The following is a 19,567-nucleotide window of genomic DNA, read 5'->3' as shown; positions in this document are numbered from 1 at the left end:
AATAGAATGCTGTTTATGTAACTTCTAATTAATACCTAGGCCTGGTGAAATTTGGTTTATTCTATGATTCCAGCTGAATCATTACTCTTACTTTTTCAACAGTAATCGAGTATATTGTATCTAGTGTCTTTTTGAATTTCGTTTTTACAGGTATTACCTGAAGAACAACATGGAAACAGAAACTCTTTGTTCAGATGAAGACGCTCAAGAGTTACTGAGGGAAAGTCAAATTTCCCTACTACAGCTGAGTACTGTTGAAGTGGCTACCCAGCTCTCCATGAGAAACTTTGAGCTGTTCCGTAACATAGAACCCACGGAATACATAGACGATTTGTTTAAACTCAAATCAAAAACAGGTTGCACTAATCTAAAAAGGTTTGAAGAGGTGATAAATCAAGAAACATTCTGGGTGGCTTCTGAGATTCTAAGAGAAACCAACCAGCTGAAAAGGATGAAGATCATTAAGCATTTCATTAAGATAGCACTGCACTGCAGAGAATGCAAGAACTTCAACTCGATGTTTGCCATCATTAGGTATTGCCCATTAATAATTTTACTGCTAAGTAAAAAGCAAAGTCTTACTTATATCAGTCTAAAAAAATATAACTAGCAGAGTAAACCAATTATTACTGCTGACATCAAGGTTTGGCAATCTGATAAGGAGGGCAGCTTCCAGTAATCTGAACTCACCACTGAAATGTTTACTGGAATATTATTTGGAATGCTGCTATTGTGTACTTAACTGCTCAAGACAGCATGGCAGGAGTCATCACCAGAGTAACTGCTACACTTATTTAAAGACAAAGACCAAAAGAAACAGCAGTTATATACAGAAAAAACCCAATGTTTTCATAAATGAATGGGTTCATTTACCAAAGGCAGCCCAATTTATGCATTGTTCCCAGTATCTTGAATTCATTCAGCCTCAGTATGTTGCCTTTCGTTCTCTTTGTATTAGCAGTTTCTTGCATGGAACTCTTTAAATAAAGAACTTTTAACAAGAATTTTTAAAAGTACTGAAAATCTCAGGCAAAAAACTTTTCCTAGTTTTGGAATGAAAAGGAGGAGAGGAAACTCTAATGGTTGTGTCTATACATACTTTTCAAAATGCAAAAAAAAAAAATAATCCCCAAATATTGTCTGCTATGAAAAAGCCTAAGTTGCATTAGAATGACAATTTTATCGCTGTCTCTGGCAAAAGCTCTTGTCATGTTCAGTCACCAGATTGAATGTAACACTGTTTCTGAAGATCACTGGGTTTGAATACCATTCAGTCAAATGTGGCCAGTTCCAAAGCCAAGGATCCATGCTGATAATCAATCAGCATCTGAGACATAAAATTCTTGATATTTTGTTCATCTATTTCAGTTGATCTCAATGATAAATAAAAGCATTCTGCTTGCTATGAAAAACTTGAGTGAAGGAAAGATTCCAGATACTAAACTTTCCCATAGGTACAAACTAATAGTAAGGCAGACAATGCCATTACAGGGGAAGGGGGGAGGAAAGGGGTTTGTACCAGCTATAGCATCAGAGTGACATCACACATTGTGTTAGAAAATTTGGTCCAGGCAGAACAAAGTCAGATGGATTATTGCAGAAGAAAGGGTAGGTCACTATGCTGTCATCACCTGAACATCACAGTCTAGGTGTAAGATGGTTTTTCCTCCAGTTTGGTAATTTGGAAATAAGTGGTGATCCTGAGGTACTCTTAGATTATGATATTTTTATCAGATTTGGGCACTGTTCCTAAGTAACAAGTGCATACTCTATAAGGTTTAATTGCTCGTCCAACTGTAGCTTTTGTCTGTTTGTGGTTGCATCATGCAGATATGTCCAGTTTTTATGGCTTCTATAAAAATTAATTATTATGTAATACATTCTGACAAAAAGAAGTTTTTGCTTTCTGTTACTTTATTGACATTGCTATGCTATTCCAGCTATACAAATTTAACACTGTTTTCTAGGATTTTTTGTTTCTTCCTCTGGTTCTTGAACTTTTTTGCACTTTTTGTTTTTTATTTCAAGTGGCCTGAATTTGGCACCAGTCGCAAGGCTCCGAACTACTTGGGAAAAGCTTCCAAGCAAGTATGAAAAACTGTTTCAAGATCTACAGGACTTGTTTGATCCATCTAGGAATATGGCAAAATATCGCAATGTCCTTAACAGCCAAAACCTACAACCCCCTATTATCCCCCTGTTTCCTGTTATCAAAAAAGACCTTACGTTCCTTCATGAAGGTAAAAGCAAAACTACATTATCTTCTACCAGCTAAGGAAAACTAACTTTCCTACCTAATCACTGACATTCTTGATTGTAGGAAATGATTCAAAAGTGGAGGGCTTGGTCAATTTTGAGAAGCTGAGAATGATTGCGAAGGAGATACGCCATGTCGGTCGCATGGCGTCTGTGAACATGGATCCTGCTTTAATGTTCAGAACGAGGTAAGTGTGTTGTATCAGGCAGAGCTTTTCCCAGCTGAGAGAAGGCTAGGTGTCAGCAGGAGGAGCTTTTCAATTGCCCCTTGTGATATTGGAGCAGTGTGAGTTTTTTGTTGTTAACAATTTATCAAAATTATGTGATGGTCTAAAATTGGAGAAACTATTACATTTTATTGTTACTGATACATACGAAAATGTTTCATATTATTCCTTAGCTAACAGTTACTTCATAAAATGAGATTGTACCACTGTGAGGGAAGAGGAGAAACAGTCTTGAAAACGTGTGTGTTTGCAGCATTGACACGTGCCAGCCTTATAATTTTGATTTAGTAGAAGTGGAAATGTATCTGAAGCAGTGCCAGTGTTAGAAAATGTGGAGTGAATGTTCTTTGGCTTCATGTTAGACCAGCTTATTGCATACTATTTTTCTTAATTTGAGCTAGAAGAGTTTGTAATATCTGATTGTATGCCCAAGTCAAGGCTCTTTTTAATAATTGTGGGCTTTCAGTACTGCTTGTCCTGAGGTCTGGTCTTTTTTCTTTCTGAGCTTGTGATCTTTCTCTGTCTCTTCTTAAACCCGTGCTTTACTCTTCCTGGCTCTCACTTGCAGGAAGAAGAAATGGAGGAGTTTGGGGTAAGTGGTTGGAGACAACACACACAGACATTCATCCTTCCTTTTACCATTTGCATTGTTTCCTACTTGCTATCTTTAATTTTCTGGTGCTTGAAATTATTTTTTTAACCCTTTTGTGCTGACAATGCATTTTAATCTAGGCGTGCTTTTGCTTTTGATGTTAAAACATAAAAGTTGTAAATTATTTTAAAGTGTTTGTGGATAAAGTGGGGTGTTCTTTCCCCCATCTCCAATTTAATTTGCTGAAGGAAGTGGCTTTCAGTCAAAAAGAAATTATAAAATGAAGAGGTTGCAACAGCTGAAAATCAGTCTTAAGTTTCTTATGCATGTTAAGCAATATCACAATCAAATGCAAAAGTTAGAATTTATAGTATCTGCTCAACTAACTTATTTTCATATTACAATTCAGCCATCAGCCATCATCCTTACTCTTAACAATTCAGGACCAACACATAGCTTTCCTATAGATATACATTCACTAAAATGTGCATGACTTCTATTTCATCATGAGCTAGCTGATGATTTTATTCAATAAAAAGCTGTCTGCAACCTTGCAAGTTACAAAGAAGTTCTAGCCTGTAAAACTGAATTGTATATTTTGTATACAGTCTGATTTAAAACACAGCAAGCTTTCAAAGGTCTGTCTGTATATGTATTTGAATTTGAACCTCAACTGTAGTCTTCTGTCAGTGTTGCCTTACTGCATGAGCTTTTCCTGATGCTCCAGTCCTCTCAGTAGTTGGCTTATGTGAGAGAGCTACCTTGAATGCTTTTCTAGATGTGTAAAGTGTTACTGCCTAGCTGGATCAGAATAGGTAAAAATATTTGTGTAATGAAAATAGTGCCTGTAACCAAGTAAAAATATTTCCTGTCCCTCGTCTTTCTATCTGTTACAGCTGTTTGACTTACTGGAATGAGGCATGTGAGCTTTGACCATAGACTGACATTCATGCAATCTTTTGCACATTTCATGTTTATTGGGTGACACCATGTTGGACTAAGTAATACCTTTTCCCTCTTTCTTCCCTCTCCTGTCCCCTTCGCTCCAGGTCTCTCAGCCAGGGCAGCACCAATGCAGCTGTGCTGGATGTTGCACAAGCAGGGGGGCATAAAAAGCGGGTCCGTCGCAGCTCCTTTCTTAATGCTAAAAAACTGTATGAAGATGCTCAGATGGCACGGAAGGTAAAGCAATATCTCTCAAACTTGGATCTGGAAATGGATGAAGAGAGCCTGCAGACACTGTCTCTGCAGTGTGAGCCAGCCACCAACACATGTGAGCATTGTAATTTGTTATGGGTTTCAAGCAAGCTGTTAAGCATACCTTTATTTCTAGTCCAAGGAAGCAACTGGGAACAGTAACTAGACAATGAGGTGGAAAAGGGTGTGTCTAGTCATTTTGAAGTACTGAATATCTATGAATCTTAAGGAAACAATCTTGCAGATTAGTAGTGTAGAGACAGTATTTAGATGATAAGGCTTTCAGATGAAGTTACACTGAAGTGTACAAGGGCTTTTTAGATTTGCCTTCACAAAGGGTATAGAGGAGTCAAAAGTTTCTCTACAGTTCTGATGTACTCAAGCCATTGGTGTGAATAGGGATATGGTTATTATGGATATCTGGGCCTTGAGGGGGGAAAAGAGGATTTCCTTTTGCCCAGGTGTTTCAGAGATATCTGGAGGGCTGTACCTGGGGGCAGCAGTGGGGAGTTTCATCCTGGATATCGACTTCATTCTGATTTGGGGGAATGCTGTGTCTTGTGCCCTTCCATTCCTTCAGGGTAGCAAAAAATAGTAATTATATATCCATTCTGAACCAGTTGTTGTCCTTATGATAGCCCAGTATAACTTCTGGTCATATTTTTGCTAACTGTAACAACAGTCATTTATCATTTATTTTGAGAAAGAAAGAAAGAAAATGGTCATTGATACTGTACATCTTTTAAAAGGAGTTGAATCTCCCCCTCTTTTTTTCTTCATCTTTTCTCTCTAAAGATAGCCTGCTGCATTAATTGTACAAGTATTTGAGCACTTTTTACTCATTAAATGGAGGGCTTTGCACTGTTCAGACTAAAACTCCCACCGTGTTTTTAGCTAATAGTCATTCCATGTTTTCTCCTGTTACTTTCAAAGTGCCTAAGAATACAGGAGACAAGAGATCTGGAAAATCTGAAACCTCACCAGTGGCTCCCCGGGCAGGCATCCAGCAGAAAGTGCAGCAGCAGCAGCAACATAAAGTAAACCAAGCATTGCAGGTCCCTGCAGTATCTCTTTATCCCTCCCGCAAGAAAGTGCCAGTCAAAGACCTCCCACCGTTCGGTAAGTGGAACTAGGAAGTGTTTGGTTTAATACTCTGAAGCTTGTTTGCTTATGTCAGGGAGACATTTTTAATCAAATAAGGTTCAGACGTTTATTTCTGGTAGTATGGTGTGCAGGTTATTGCAGTTTACACAGTGTCTATGCAGAATTCTCTTCTCTAGGTGTGGAGAAGAAGAAATTTAGGGAAACCATCCTGTCAATTTAATCAGTATAAGTATTTACTTGTTACTTGCAACTGGAAAGAAGAAATGTTTCTGACTGTCTGCCCTGGTGTCTTGGCTTAACTTTTCCAAAGGGGTTAGTGACACGGAGTTCTTGAGTGACCCATCTGAGGTGCCTCAGAAGTTTTGGTGTCTCTTCAAAAGTTAAACTTTTAATGTGAAATTAAGGCCTGCTCAAGCTGGTGGTCCTGTTGGAAACATAGGTCAGAAGTTTCACAGTGACAGGTGTCCCTTTGGCTTTGCTCCATTCTGCTTCTTTATTGTTATTAGTCAGTTGTTGCTGCCTGCATGTTGCTCAGAAAGGTACCAGACTATAGCAATTTCTTCTACACTGATTTCCACGTTTGTGTCCCAGCAAGTGCACATAACATATGCATTATTAAAGAAATTTCAAAATCACATAAGGTATGGTAACACTCCTAATAAGCATAACTGGCCCTTCCTATTGCATGATGGTAGTTTCACAAGAGCTTAATTCTGATTTCACTCTTTATTCATTTTCCTCATACACTGCTTATGCTGTAACAAAGCATTAGAAGGAGCAAAATGAGCAAGGAACAATTCAGTATTCATCTAGATCTTGTTGATTTTTACCATTAAATTTTAATCTTAAAAGGACTTTGAAGCTCCATATACTGCATTTCTGCTCATGGTGGCAAAGTGTCTGAAAACCGACTAGGTTATGCTGATGAGGCAGCTGTAAATTATTGATAGCAGGATTGTGATCCAGCAGATCAAAGGTAGAGTCTGCAAATGTTTGAAAATAACCTCTACCACAAACACTGGCAAAACTGTCAGAGAAGTTCTGTCTTCACTTATAAGACTGTCCCAGGGTGGATTTTTGAGGGGAGGAGATGAGAAGATGGATAAATGTGGCCTAGGAAAAGCAGTTTTTGATGCCCTAGATCTTTACATCATACATCATCTTCAGGATGTTTTTACTCTTTAGTTTCCCAAAATAAGCTGGTGCAGAGATAGTTCTCCAGAATGAAAGGGAGAAACACAGCTGCAGGATGGCCTTGTTTCATAAGCCTAATCTCATTAGTTTTCTTTCCCGTTTTAATATGACCTTCTAGGCTACTCTGCATAGAAAAGAAACAGGAGAACAGTTTAATTTCTTACTATATACATCTTCACTCACCAGTGAGATTAGTGTGTGTATTGAACATAATTTTAGTTCAAATTTCTCAGTAATCATTCCTATGCATATCCTTACTTTATATATTGTATAGGCATTATTCAGCAATACCAAGTCTTCATTGTGTTTTCTGTGACAAAGTTTTTATTATAAGTGGCCAGAATGAAAAACCATCTGCACAAATATGCAGAAATAAAGCACTGTATTTTAAACAGGAGTAGGTTTAAACATTTTGCTTCATTTAAGCTGTAAGAAACTCAGAAATATACATGAAAAAATTTAGGTTCTTTTCTGTATGGTGTCTGTTTTATAAATGCATTGTGAAACAGAGGTATTTATACTGGACTTTACATCTACCTACATTAATTCTTACTTAAAGGCATTAACTCCCCACAAGCTTTAAAGAAAATTCTTTCATTATCGGAAGAAGGAAGTTTGGATCGTCACAAGAAACAGTCTGAAGACACAGTCTCAAGTGCATCTTCACAGCTGTCTTCTCCTCCTACTTCACCACAGAGCTCTCCAAGGAAAGGTATTAGTTGTTCAGTATTTTTCATCCTGTTTCCTGAAGCTCATGGACTTTGGAACCTTCTAAGAAAGAATTTAGACACTCAGGATAAACTACTGCTGCTCCTATTTTTGTCACATATGGTCAGCAAGAGGGCAGGAATTGTAGCACAGAGTGGGATACATGAATGGCTAACTGTGAACCTGATTTCAGTGGTACTTGAAAGCTCTCTGGTTAGCAAAAGCCAGGAAAGATAGCCTGATATGATACAGGATTTGATGCAGGAGGTCACTCTCACTGCAGCTGCTTCTGACAAAAATATTCCCATTATCAGTGTTTCCTGACAGTGGAAGGACGTGCATGTTGAAACTTAAAATCTTAGTGCAGCACTGAACACTCTAGTCTATTAGAGGAATTATTTACTGTGTCATGCATCTGAATGGGATATGACCTATGTATGAGAGAGAGAGAAGCTTAAGATACTTGGGATTCAAATCACTAATGCAGAATGTTTTAGTAACATCCTGATTATACAAACAACGTATGTGAATATTTGAGGAAAGGTATTACATGTTGGAGCTTTCTTAACCAAGATCTTTTAAAGTGACTTCATGGAGTTATTTTTCAAAGTGAATTTAGGACTTTAAAAGGATTTTTTTAAGCCAGTTTGGTTGATTTCTTTTCACGATAGTTGTTCTGCTTAAGAATTGACAAACCAGAGTCTGGAGGCATTGTCCTGTAGTTTAAACACACACAAAAACATCCCTTTGAAAGTATGATAGCCTAGGTACCTTCTAAATTATTCTCTTCTCAGTATATCATGAAAGTTCAGTTTAACAGTTAGATAATACAGCATTATGGTAAAATATACACTGGGTTGAAATGACTTCTATTGAAGTGATATTTACTAAAGATAGATGGAGGAGGATCTTGAGTCCTTGTAAGCTGTCATCATTATTTCTCCCAAATACTACATTAGCAAAGAATGAATATGGTCAGACCTGTGCATTTCTTGAAAAAGGAATTGGAATTCTGTACTTGACTCATAGTGGGAAAAGCACTTAATTTTTGCAAAAAACAAATCATAAACACAATTTAAAAAAAATCCTTGGTTTGCTGGTGACATGGAGCTTATGGTAATGTTCTTTCAGACCGAAATGGCAACATTAATTCCATGTTCTCAGCAAGTAAATTTTGGGACAGATCAGTTGAAGTAATTTTGACATTTATGTGTAGACTGAAAGCAAAAAAAGCAAAAACTGCATTTATTTGTGGATGTATGTTGTTTAATGATCTTTAACTTACTTGGCAAGAGAATTCAGCACAATTTTGTTTGCTACTAAAACAGAAGCTGAATTTGCCTCTGTCACATGGTTTGCAGATTTTTATCTCAGTCTGGCTGTGTCAATGCTGCCTCCAAATTACAGTGTAATTCTGGTAATGTATACTGTTTGGAATTAATTAGTTAGCTAAGTATCACAAGGAAAATTTGCAAACCTGGCCATCTCTCCACTGAGAGATTGTAGTAAGCAGTCAGCTTAGGTGTCTGGACTTCATGTTGTATCTGCTGTTCATCTCTGAAGTGTAGCTTTACAGAACTGAAAAACTGTGTGAAGGGGTCTCTTGGATTCTCATCTCATGCAGGGCATCTCTTTCATTACAATCTTGGAGACACTGTTTATGTACAGGCAGTTTTTTGAGAAGTAAGATTTCATAATGTGAGGATACGAGTATGGTGATGAATTTGGAAAGGATTTGGGGGAGGAGGACAGAGAAGGAAGGTTTGTAAGTGAGTACTGTGTGTTCCCACAGTCTTAAACCTCTGATTAAGAGTTGGAAGAAGTGGTATTACGCAGTTTTGCTATTTATCTTTTGCAGCGCTGTGTAAATGTAATTGTAGTTTTGATTTACTATGGTAGCAGTGTTGCCAGCTGCCTGGCAAGAACTGAACAGGCATCTTGGAGAGTTGGATTAACATGATGTTCCCTTTGCAGGCTATACTTTGGCTCCTAGCAGCACGGTGGATAACTTTTCAGATTCTGGTCACAGCGAAATTTCTTCTAGATCTAGTATTGTCAGCAATTCTTCTTTTGACTCCATGCCAGTCTCCCTGCATGATGAGAGGAGACAGAGGCATTCTGTCAGCATCGTGGAGACAAATCTTGGTGTGGGAAGGATTGATAGAAGAATCATGATTGAACCAGATCAATACAGCTTAGGGTAGGAATTTTATTTGTGCTTACTTATATTATACTTTCATATAGTGTATATCTGGCATGTATATTTGTCCATGTAAACTTTCCCTGTATATTACTCAAATATTTTTTCTCCCCTGCTCTTAAAAACTACTGGTTCAATGCTGTGTTTTGTGATAATGCTCCATTTCTTACAAGAAAAGGTTTTGCACTCCTGAGTGTGTGATGAGGTCTACACCAGTAAGACTTTACCTCAATAGACCTTATCATCTGAGCACTTAGTAGTGCTGTAGATTATCCTCTTTGTGGCAGACTAGTATCCTAGCCTGCTTTCTACATGGGGAATTAACCGAATTAGATGAGATATTATTCATACAATTATTCAGTGATCAAGCTGAGAACAGAAATAGCTAGCAATTTTCCAGTCTGTTTCATGGAAAAGTGCGTATTTGCCTAACTCCAAAATATTTTACCTCAAATATCTCTTCTAGTCAACTATAATTGGAAGCTAAAATTCACATTATGCTGCTGGTTTTCTAGGTAATTTTCTAGGTAATTAAGTTCTGAAATGCTAGGGAAGCCAGTGCTGTGAGGAGTTCTCTAAATCTCTAGCAGTGAGCGTTGGTGTGAAAATAATTGGAGCTCTGGCTTCTATTTAGTCCCCACTTTTTTGAGCTGTTATTTGGATGCTTCAGACCTCTGAATGGTTTCAGGGGTTTTAATCCTGCAGGGTCTGTGATTGGCAGACCTGTTCCAAAGCTGGTGTACTTCAGCTTTGAGGATCCAAATGCAAGCTCTTTAATCAGATGCCTCAAATATTTGGAAGAACAGGGTTCCAGTCTGCATAGCAAGCTGCCCTGGAAGAACAAATCCCAGGAGCCTGGATAGCTGCTAAACAAAAGTGACACTTTGTTGGTTTTCTCTGCTGCTGTGTAAGTGATAGTGTCAGGCTCTCTTAGTCACTGAAAGGCTATGGCTAACACACTTGCTCTATGTAGCATGTGTTTCCAAAATTAAGGTTAAAATAAATTTCAATTTGCAAGAAATGTTGAAAAGTTAGCTTTCAGAGTTTCCTAAGCAGAAAATCTGAAACCTAAATCTGAATATCAGCCAGCCTCTGTAAAACTCTTTCTAACTTTTGAACCTTTGTTTTGCATGGCTGAAAAAGCAGTAGTATAACCCTATCTATCAGTCTGTTCCCTTTTATATGTATCAATGCAGTTTGCCTGTCTTAAAAGGCTCTTGAAAAGTTACGATTTTATCTTTTGAAGTGACTCTGCTGAAGTGCAAAATTTCATCAGGTTATCTAGTAATTTTTTTGTTTTATTGAGGATGAGCTTGAAAGAAAAGGTTTCTATTCTCAAAATTGAATTGGCCATTAATGCAAACAATTAATACTTTAAAGTTCATCAAAACCTTCAGTCGTAGAATGGTTTGGGTGGAAAGGAACCTTTGAAGTGTCATAAAGATCATCTAGCCCAATCCCCCCAATATCTCTGCTTTTCTCTTGATTGTTGACTTTGTGTATTTCGTCCATGATTTCCAATTCCAACACTGGATTTTATTTTTCTTCCCCTCATCAATGTGCATCTAGCTCATATGCACAGCTGCCAGAGACCAGAGGCCTGTATGCTGGAGCAACTGTGCTTTCTTCTCCTAGTACAGAAGAACTGTCACAGGATCAGGGGGACAGAGCTTCGCTTGATGCAGCTGACAGTGGCCGTGGTAGTTGGACTTCTTGTTCAAGTGGTTCTCATGATAACATACAAACAATACAGCACCAGAGAAGCTGGGAGACTCTGCCTTTTGGACATGCTCATTTTGATAGTTCAGGTGATGGGGCAGGACTGTGGGCCTCAGGCAGTCATATGGATCAGCTGATGTTCCCTGACCATGGCACAAAGTATGGCAGGCAAAGTCAAGGTAGGGAGGGCCTTGATCAAGCACAGTCCAGAGCAAGCTGGGCATCCTCAACAGGATACTGGGGAGAGGACTCAGAAGGTGATACAGGTACCATAAAGCGAAGGGGTGGGAAGGATGTTTCGATTGAAGCTGAAACCAGTAGCATAACATCTGTACCAGCAGAGGAGACAAAGCCAGCTCCCGTGCCCACTCATACAGCAGTATCATCGAGTAGTACGAAGGGGCTTGTTGGTAAGTTAAGTTTTGTTTACCATGAAATATTTTAATTAATTTGCTTATGGTTTTTCTTACTGTTCTAAAACTGCATTTCTTTTGTCTGGTCTGATTTTTATTTTTAAAGCAAAACTGAACATTTTGCAGTCTCTCTTAAATTTTTCCCTTTAACTCTGCATTTATTGCTGGGGAAAATATCATTTATTGTTGTTTCTTAGTTCTGGCAGTGCCTTTGTGTTTCAAGAGAGTCTGTCATACATCAAAAAACTAGCTCAATTGCTGGACAGTGTTTTGAGAGGTTGATATATTTAGATGTCTGTTCTGAAATGTGAATTTCTCATCACAGTAAGGCTCCATATGCTATATTTAGAAATCTTAATAAATGTGGCCTGATTTTTGGAGAAGTGTTTTACTTTATACCTTTCTATGACTTGTCTGGTAATTGTGAATATTCCTTACTTCTGAAAATGAGACCAGTTTGTGCTTAAATATTGACTGAAGTGTTTCTTTGGACTGCTGAAACTGAGGGAGGTTTCTAAGAATTTATATGCATTTAGTAGTGGAAAGATCAGATCATATATAAATTAGTATGAAGGTGTCTTTGGCAGATAGTAATGTTTTTCTCATACTGTTTCTTCTTTGCATCCCAATCCTTGAGCCAGCCAAGATCTGCAATTTTGCCTCTTTCATTCCTTTCATTCCCTTTCACTTTGCCTTTCATCAGGTTAATATGGAGAACTATCTAAAAGCCATTTTTTGCTGACACAGCTGAAAAAGTCTGACAGATTGAGGTCATGTTGAGACCACTGTGATAAACTGCTTTTCCATTTTCTGCCCAAGTATATTGCTTAGCAGTGGCCCATTGCCTCAAAGCTTGGGTGCAGATCTGAATCCCTGAACTGTGAAGAGGAGGAAGCTGTTCAGATTCATGCCACTCTAATTTTACTCTTTGATACCCTTGGTTTCTACCAGAAGGTGTAACAAACGTGCTTCCAAATTTGCCTCTCAAGGCAGTGCTTGCCACTACGTTTTTAGAGACTTGAAAGAACATGAAAGAGACTTGAACATTCAAACCAACACACTTCCATGCACTTCACTACTATAAACTAACTGTCCTGTAAATGTAACTCTGTATATCACTGTCCAACAGAACCCACTGGTTTACACATTCCTTTTGCACTGAATAGACACTGATCTCTTGCAGTATTTCAATAGAAATTTTCTACAGAATTTCATCTCCTTTTCAGAAATTTCTGAATTAAATTTCTCAGAAACTTCTTTATGCTGCTTTGCTCAGTTAAAACAATTTGTCCAAGAAAAATACTTGGATTCTATTTGAAACTGTTTGCTTTTGTTATAACACCAAGCATTTATTTTTGATCTATAAAAACTTGCATCCAAGTAGCACTGGGCCATTTTAAGCTTGTACTGCCCTTTCAGTCAATTCCATGCTGTCTAATGCAGGGTGATGTTGTCATCAGCATTTGTGCAAGAATATACAGTGTATGACAAGCTGTGGAGAGTAAATTGTCTGCATCAGTGGTTTTTCTTGCTGTGTTGGTAAGGTTTGTAAGTTAAGTGGTCATGTGTTAAAGGGCTAGATGCACAACAAGTGTTCAGTATCAAAGTTCCAGCTGACTTCTTTAAGTGCATAGGCATGACTACTTCAGAGTTATCTGCTGTGTGTACCTGCAGATGCTTAAAATACTTAATAGCTGTTTTGTCTCTTGAAGCTCTCTACAAGAGAGAGCTTCTTGGTATGCCCAGAGTTAAGCCTTGTTCAGGTAAAGAGTTATGTCTCCATATGATCTACAAACTAGGTGGTGGTCTTTCCATCTCCTATATAAAATCATATTCAATCGTTGTTCTTATGGGCATACTTCTGATTTTAATTTTGCAGGGAGTGCAGCCATAGGAGCAGCATGCAGTAGTGCATACAGAAAGTATGAAGATGACTCCCACTTCTCTTCCTTACTTCTTGGAATTGTAGCTTATGTCTCATTAAGTAGTAAGATTTGTAGGAAGAAATGATATATCAGATGCTTTTCTTTTTTCCTCTGTAAGACAGTAAAAGCAAAAGAGATGAGCTCTTAGGTACAAAGCCCATCTTCAGGATTAAGATAGTCTTGCATCTGGGGAGATGGCACCATTCTTGATGTTTGCTACTTTTGTGGACTCTTGTGTCTTCTGTGTTACTTTGATCAGCGTATGTTTTATTCTGTACAATCGATGGAACAGCTTCAGTTTCAAAGTTTGAACAAATGCCCCATGTAATTTGGTGAATTTTGTTAAACTAATGCTTTATTACTGGAAGAATAGCTACATCCTGTGTATGTTTTGTATTCTGGGCTTTCTGATTGATTTTTTTTTCACGATTGATTTTATTTTTTTCACCAGCTTATTGTCTAGCATATGATAGTTAACTTTCATCTTTCAGATTTTCTGTTCCTGGGCTGTTGAGTTGGTTGATGCTTATTTAACTTTTAACTGTTTGTTTTCCTTTGAGCAGTTTTTTCTCTTTCTATACCATATAATCATCTGTTATTTTTCCTGCAGCACGAAAAGAGGGTCGATACCGGGAACCACCTCCAACTCCTCCTGGTTATGTAGGAATACCTATTGCTGAGTTTGCAGAGGGTGGCTCACATCCAACCAGAAAGCCTCCAGATTACAACATAGCACTTCAGAGGTCTAGAATGGTGGCACGGACATGTGAGACTCATGGGACATCAACTCCACAGCAGCAGTCACATGGCCATTCAGCTAGCAGGCCAGTGAACAAACCTCAGTGGCATAAACCAAATGAGTCGGATCCACGTCTTGCTCACTACCCATCTCAAGGGTTTCCCACAGAGGAAGACGGTAAATTTATAATTGTTAGATTTTGAGTGTGCTGCATGTAAAACTGGTCAATGCTTTCACAGACACAAAGCAAATTACACAATTGGCTTCTGCCATAGAGATTATTGCCATAATTTGAGCTTTATTTCACTAACTTTTTGGAAGGGGTTGAATTCAGTTCATCCTAAGTATAATTTAAAATCTGGAACATAGGTCCACCTGAATCTTGGACAATTAAGGAATTGGCTTAGGCAACCTTTCTGGAGGTACCTATGTTCACCACGTACAGTCCTGTCTGCTCTAATTTTTCACACTAGCCATGTATTTAATGATCAAAAATGTATCCTGGTCTATAAAATACCTGCCTATCTTCCCCATAGAGCATCGTGGGTCAGGTTTATTTGGATAGTCATTCACATTTTACCTGAAAATCTTACTGTGGACACTGAGTCTTCCACTCCTATTGCTTCACATAACGAGCCCACTACTGTCTTGCTGCCTCTCTGGCCCAAGTGTGTCTGTGTCTTTATGCTTTAGCTCAACTAGAAAGTTTTTCTGTGGAGTGCAGGTGTAGCTGGATTGCAGATTGAGGCCTGGGTGCTCAAAAATCACACCTTTGAGTGCTTTGTTTTGCTTAATAATAGAATTGCTTAGACATTCCACCGTCTCTCTAACTGCTTAGTTACTAAGGTCTTATGTGCAGGACGAACTCTGCAGTTGAACATGGTGGGGAAAAAGATTAGTCTACCTTAATTGAATTACCTCAAACTTTGAGAGTTACCATGACAGATAATTTTAATTGTTTCTACCAATGATGATTGAAGCTGCACTCAATCTTAATGCAATCTCAATTTAAATAGATTGCAGATATTTACAGGGGAAAATGTAAGATGGCTTTATGAAGCTATTGGATATCTGGGAGTAGCTGTTGTGTTCCTCACGGTGAGGAACTGCACCTTTCTCAGTTACAGCAATTGTCTTTATTTTCTTCAAGAACAAAATTACAAAGGAATACTTCTCATGAGACCTGAAATGTACTGAAATTGTTTTAAAGTATGTGCCTGATATAATGACATGGAAAACACAAGTACAGTAAATACAGTTGTTGTATGCAGTGATTGTTTCATTCAGTAGCAGTCTTGTTCTGTATGAGCTAAATTCTATTTTCCCCTATCCTGTTGTGTTTGCAGAAGATGAACAAGTCTCTGCTGTCTAAGAATTGGGTTTATCTGGATCCAGAGTGAGCCACGTTAAAGGAGAGCACAAGAAGACGTCCCTAGAATAGGAGCCTTGGAACTATAGTTAAAGGATGGTGGACCTATTTGCCTCCTTCCCTGCCTTAAAGCAGCATGGGGCTTCTTCCTCTGCCCCTCCCCCTTCTGTCCCCTCTCCCCTTGCATGTGAAATACTGTGAACAAATCGCCCTGGCACTTTTCAAACTGTGTTGCTTGAAATGCACAGTGCAGCAATCTCCAAGCTACCACTGTCGCTGTCTGCCACATCACACAGTATCATTCCAAATTCCAAGATCATCACATCAGGATGATTAACTCTGGCTGCACTTCCCAATGCCTGGAAGGGGTTTTTTTAAATCTTCCTTTTAGATTTTAATCACAATCCTAGCACTTAGTCTCATTGGGATAATGAGATAAGCTAGTTGTCAAATTACATTTGGCCTTTAACCTACAAAGAAAAAATGCTTAGAGATCCCTCAAGGAGGCAGTGCTTATTTGCTTGTTTACAATGCCTTTGTTACAATTTTGTATGGTTTGCGTTTGGGAGATCAAATACTGCATCTGCATAGTAATTACAGTATTATTTCACACCTGTAAGTAGGGTTGCCAGCCTGAGCTCCTGGAAAGAATATTGCTACCACATGGCTGAGCAGGGCAGAAGGGAAGGCAGAGGTTACAGGATGCAGCCTTTCCTTGACCGTCTATCTTCACTCTTAATGTGCCCCACACTGGAATCGTCACAAATTTGTAATGTTAGTGTTAATGGCATCCTCAGCTGGGTCTGGTGTCAATGCAGAAACAGAGTGCTTGCAACTGGTCGGTGATGGATGAGGACACTGTGTGTCTCATACCTGTGCCTTGCGGAATACAGGATGACATACTCAAAGAGAAAATGTCCCGTTCTAATAAGACAGGCGGCGACCCCACCTTTAAGTTATATACCTTTTTTTTTTTTACTATATAGTAGTTATATTAAAATAAAAATTAACTGGATAACATTGCAGTGAAGGCAAGTTGGGATGTCAACAACTCGTGTCGGCTGTTAACACTGATTTAATAACCTCCACCTATTGACTTTGGCATTAGGGGATAAATGAACCTTTAAGTAAAAAAAAATAAATAACACAATTAGATTTGCCAGCCTTTGCAATGCAGAAATAGTCACAACTGTTAATGGCTTCATGGAACACTGCATGTGTAGAGAAGGCCAATGTGTAGCAACCACCTGCTCACAGCTGCTATTAACCCTATTATGACTGAAATGACCCTCCCCTCTATTTTTGTGTTGTTTTTGCACAGACTCCGGAGAAGTGAAGGCTGCCAATCCGAGTAGTACTCAAATGTGAGGAACTGCTGGTCTTGGATTTTATTTGTTCCATTGAACTCAGCTGATCATATTGATCAGTAGATAAACGTAAATAGCTTCAACTTTTAAAGATCAAATTGCAGTGTTTTTTCACTGTATCAAACAAATGTCAGTGCTTTATTTAATTCTTTCTCCTGTAATCATAGCTTTTGTCTATTTGCTTATATATCATATTGTCAATTATGCATTTGTAATTTTACACGTAATATGCATTATTTGCCAGTTTTATTCTCAAGGTTATGGACCTCATGTGCATATAGAAATACAAAATCCTAGCTCTATCACAAGTTGCACAAATGTTATATAAGCATTAAGTAATTGTAGACCATAGGACTGCTAATCTCAGTTCGCTCTGTGATGTCAAGTGCAGAATGTACAATTAACTGGTGATTTCCTCATACTTTTGATACTACTTGTACCTGTATGTCTTTTAGAAAGACATTGGTGGAGTCTGTATCCTTTTGTATTTTTAATACAATAATTGTACATATTGGTTATATTTTTGTTGAAAATGGTAGAAATGTACTATGTTTATGCTTCTACATCCAGTTTGTATGAAGCTGGAAAATAAATAAATATAACATTAATGAAGTCCATATTGATTCTTATGCATTTTACATGTTCCACATACTTGAACAAATTTATGAAAAGATTTTACTTCTCTGTGTATTAATATTAAAGGGACATTGCCAAGTGATGTGGGCAAACCATTGGTGTGGAGTTTTTCTTAATATACAGTTATGCTGTTGATAATTTTTGAAAACTGTTGTGTGTACTGCTGAGTGAGAATGACTGATATGTTGTATGTCCCCGGCAGAAACATTTGAGATGCCAAAAAAGGTATGGTGTATATAGAGTGTAATCAGTTTTAAAGGTAAGATTGTGTTGATTTTATATTCTGGATGGTGTAAAATTAAGGAATACATTTTTAACATCTGGATGGGGAGGAATGTGGAAAGCAATACATTTAAGTTTTTACTGAAGAAGGGATTTCGAGTTACAAAGATCATCCAGTAGCATCCCCAATAATAAAAGCTAAAATTAATTCATGGTTAAATCTGTAGATATTTTTTCCCTCAGAGGTTAGATTCATTATTTGTGGTGGTATGTGGAAAACTGGGTTAAAATGGCACTGCTAAAGCCATTAACAGCTGTATCCTATTTAGCTTTAAAATGCCTGGCAGGTGGGGTTTCCTAATCTAACAGTTCATTGTAAAGAGAGGCAACAAAATGCTGTCTAAATTTAAGTCTTGCTAACATAACTTTAGAAATGAGCCACACTTAAAATAGAATCATAAGACAAGTAAAAATTGCTAAAAATATAGGAGTTGTAAACACTGTCTTTTTATCGCTGGAATGTCTAGCACTGTAAGAAATATGGAGACTGTTAGATTGGTGTGAGTGGAACTACTCTGTGAATCTGTGGCTAATATTTGTTGGGTGCATTTTAACAAGCTAGAGACTACTATTGGTTTTGACATTAGTAGCATGAATGTACATTTTTACATATCTTATCTGCAAGCTTGTCCTTCAGTGACAGCAAGGGTACACTGTTAGGGAAATAATTCCCCTTGCCAGGTTGTGAGGTGTTGGAGCTGTTTAAACACTTGTGAGGATTTTTCCAATATTATTCATACAGTATTGAATTAGGCAGCATTGCCTATCCTCCTATTTATGCCTCCCTCCTGTAATTATATGTTTAGGACACATTATGTAGAGACATCCTCAACACTCAGCACCCAATACGCGTGGCGTAATTCATCGTGGGCTGGGCGATAAGCAACACTTCACACAGCAACCAACTGCTGCAGTGGAAGTGAAGGCCTTGGTATGGTGACTTGTGAAACAGGTTTGATAGTTGTTCCAGTACATGTAATATGAATGTTTTAAATGAAAATTTATAGTTTTTACTAGAATATGAAAATATTTAAAGCTCTGTTTTGCTTATATCTAGTGAGTATTTAGGAATGAGTTGAAGGTATTTTAACTACTAACAACCATCAACAGCATAATCTTAAAGTATTCTCATTTGGTTTTCCTGGGATTAAATTTCTAGAGTGACATTCTCCACACAGGCTGCATTCCCTGTAGAGAAATGAGTCCTGTCTCTCTGTGTCAAAACTCAAATTTATGTTAAGTAGAAGTGCTAGCTTCTCCTTAAGCATAGACTTTTTATTTGGTGGCACTCTCTCATGGCATGACATGCTCAGACTTCCCTTTCAGTTTGGAGAATTTGTTTGGCCTTTATTTATTGATTTGGTGGATCTTTAAAGGTGTAGTGTTGTCCTAGGTAGTCTAACCTCTGAAAGGAGGATCATTTTCTTTGCAGCACTGTTGCCCTTGATGACGGTGAATCCCTTGCATCATGTGTATATAAAAGCATTATATATGTGGGTAAATAGGTATAAAGAAACATTTCTTGTGTGTGTATATATATATATATAGAGAGAGAGAGAGAGAGAGGGAGAACCAGTTTCTGTTGAGTTTTGTGTAATGAGTAAAATTATCTGAACTGTAGGTTTCTAACAGAAGGTAG

The 19,567-nt window shown here is 38.0% G+C and overlaps 1 protein-coding gene across 1 annotated transcript in view; it reads left to right on the top strand.

Moving 5' to 3' along the window:
- Positions 1-17,733, top strand: part of RAPGEF2 (Rap guanine nucleotide exchange factor (GEF) 2) — a 70,658-nt gene extending 52,925 nt beyond the window's left edge. The window contains exons 14-24 of the mRNA XM_009080422.1: positions 151-534; positions 2,029-2,240; positions 2,321-2,444; positions 3,052-3,075; positions 4,125-4,348; positions 5,206-5,391; positions 7,130-7,282; positions 9,253-9,478; positions 11,048-11,607; positions 14,146-14,451; positions 15,621-17,733. Coding sequence (XP_009078670.1) covers positions 151-534; positions 2,029-2,240; positions 2,321-2,444; positions 3,052-3,075; positions 4,125-4,348; positions 5,206-5,391; positions 7,130-7,282; positions 9,253-9,478; positions 11,048-11,607; positions 14,146-14,451; positions 15,621-15,646 — 2,425 coding nt within the window. The 3' untranslated portion in view covers positions 15,647-17,733. The remainder of the gene's footprint in view (positions 1-150; positions 535-2,028; positions 2,241-2,320; positions 2,445-3,051; positions 3,076-4,124; positions 4,349-5,205; positions 5,392-7,129; positions 7,283-9,252; positions 9,479-11,047; positions 11,608-14,145; positions 14,452-15,620) is intronic.
- Positions 17,734-19,567: the final 1,834 nt, after the last annotated feature.

Source organism: Acanthisitta chloris, unplaced genomic scaffold (assembly GCF_000695815.1).
Source record: "Acanthisitta chloris isolate BGI_N310 unplaced genomic scaffold, ASM69581v1 scaffold31738, whole genome shotgun sequence".
Classification (NCBI taxonomy): Eukaryota; Metazoa; Chordata; class Aves; order Passeriformes; family Acanthisittidae; genus Acanthisitta; species Acanthisitta chloris.
Note: the sequence above shows the minus strand (reverse complement) of the source record. Positions and strands in the feature narration are given on the sequence as shown.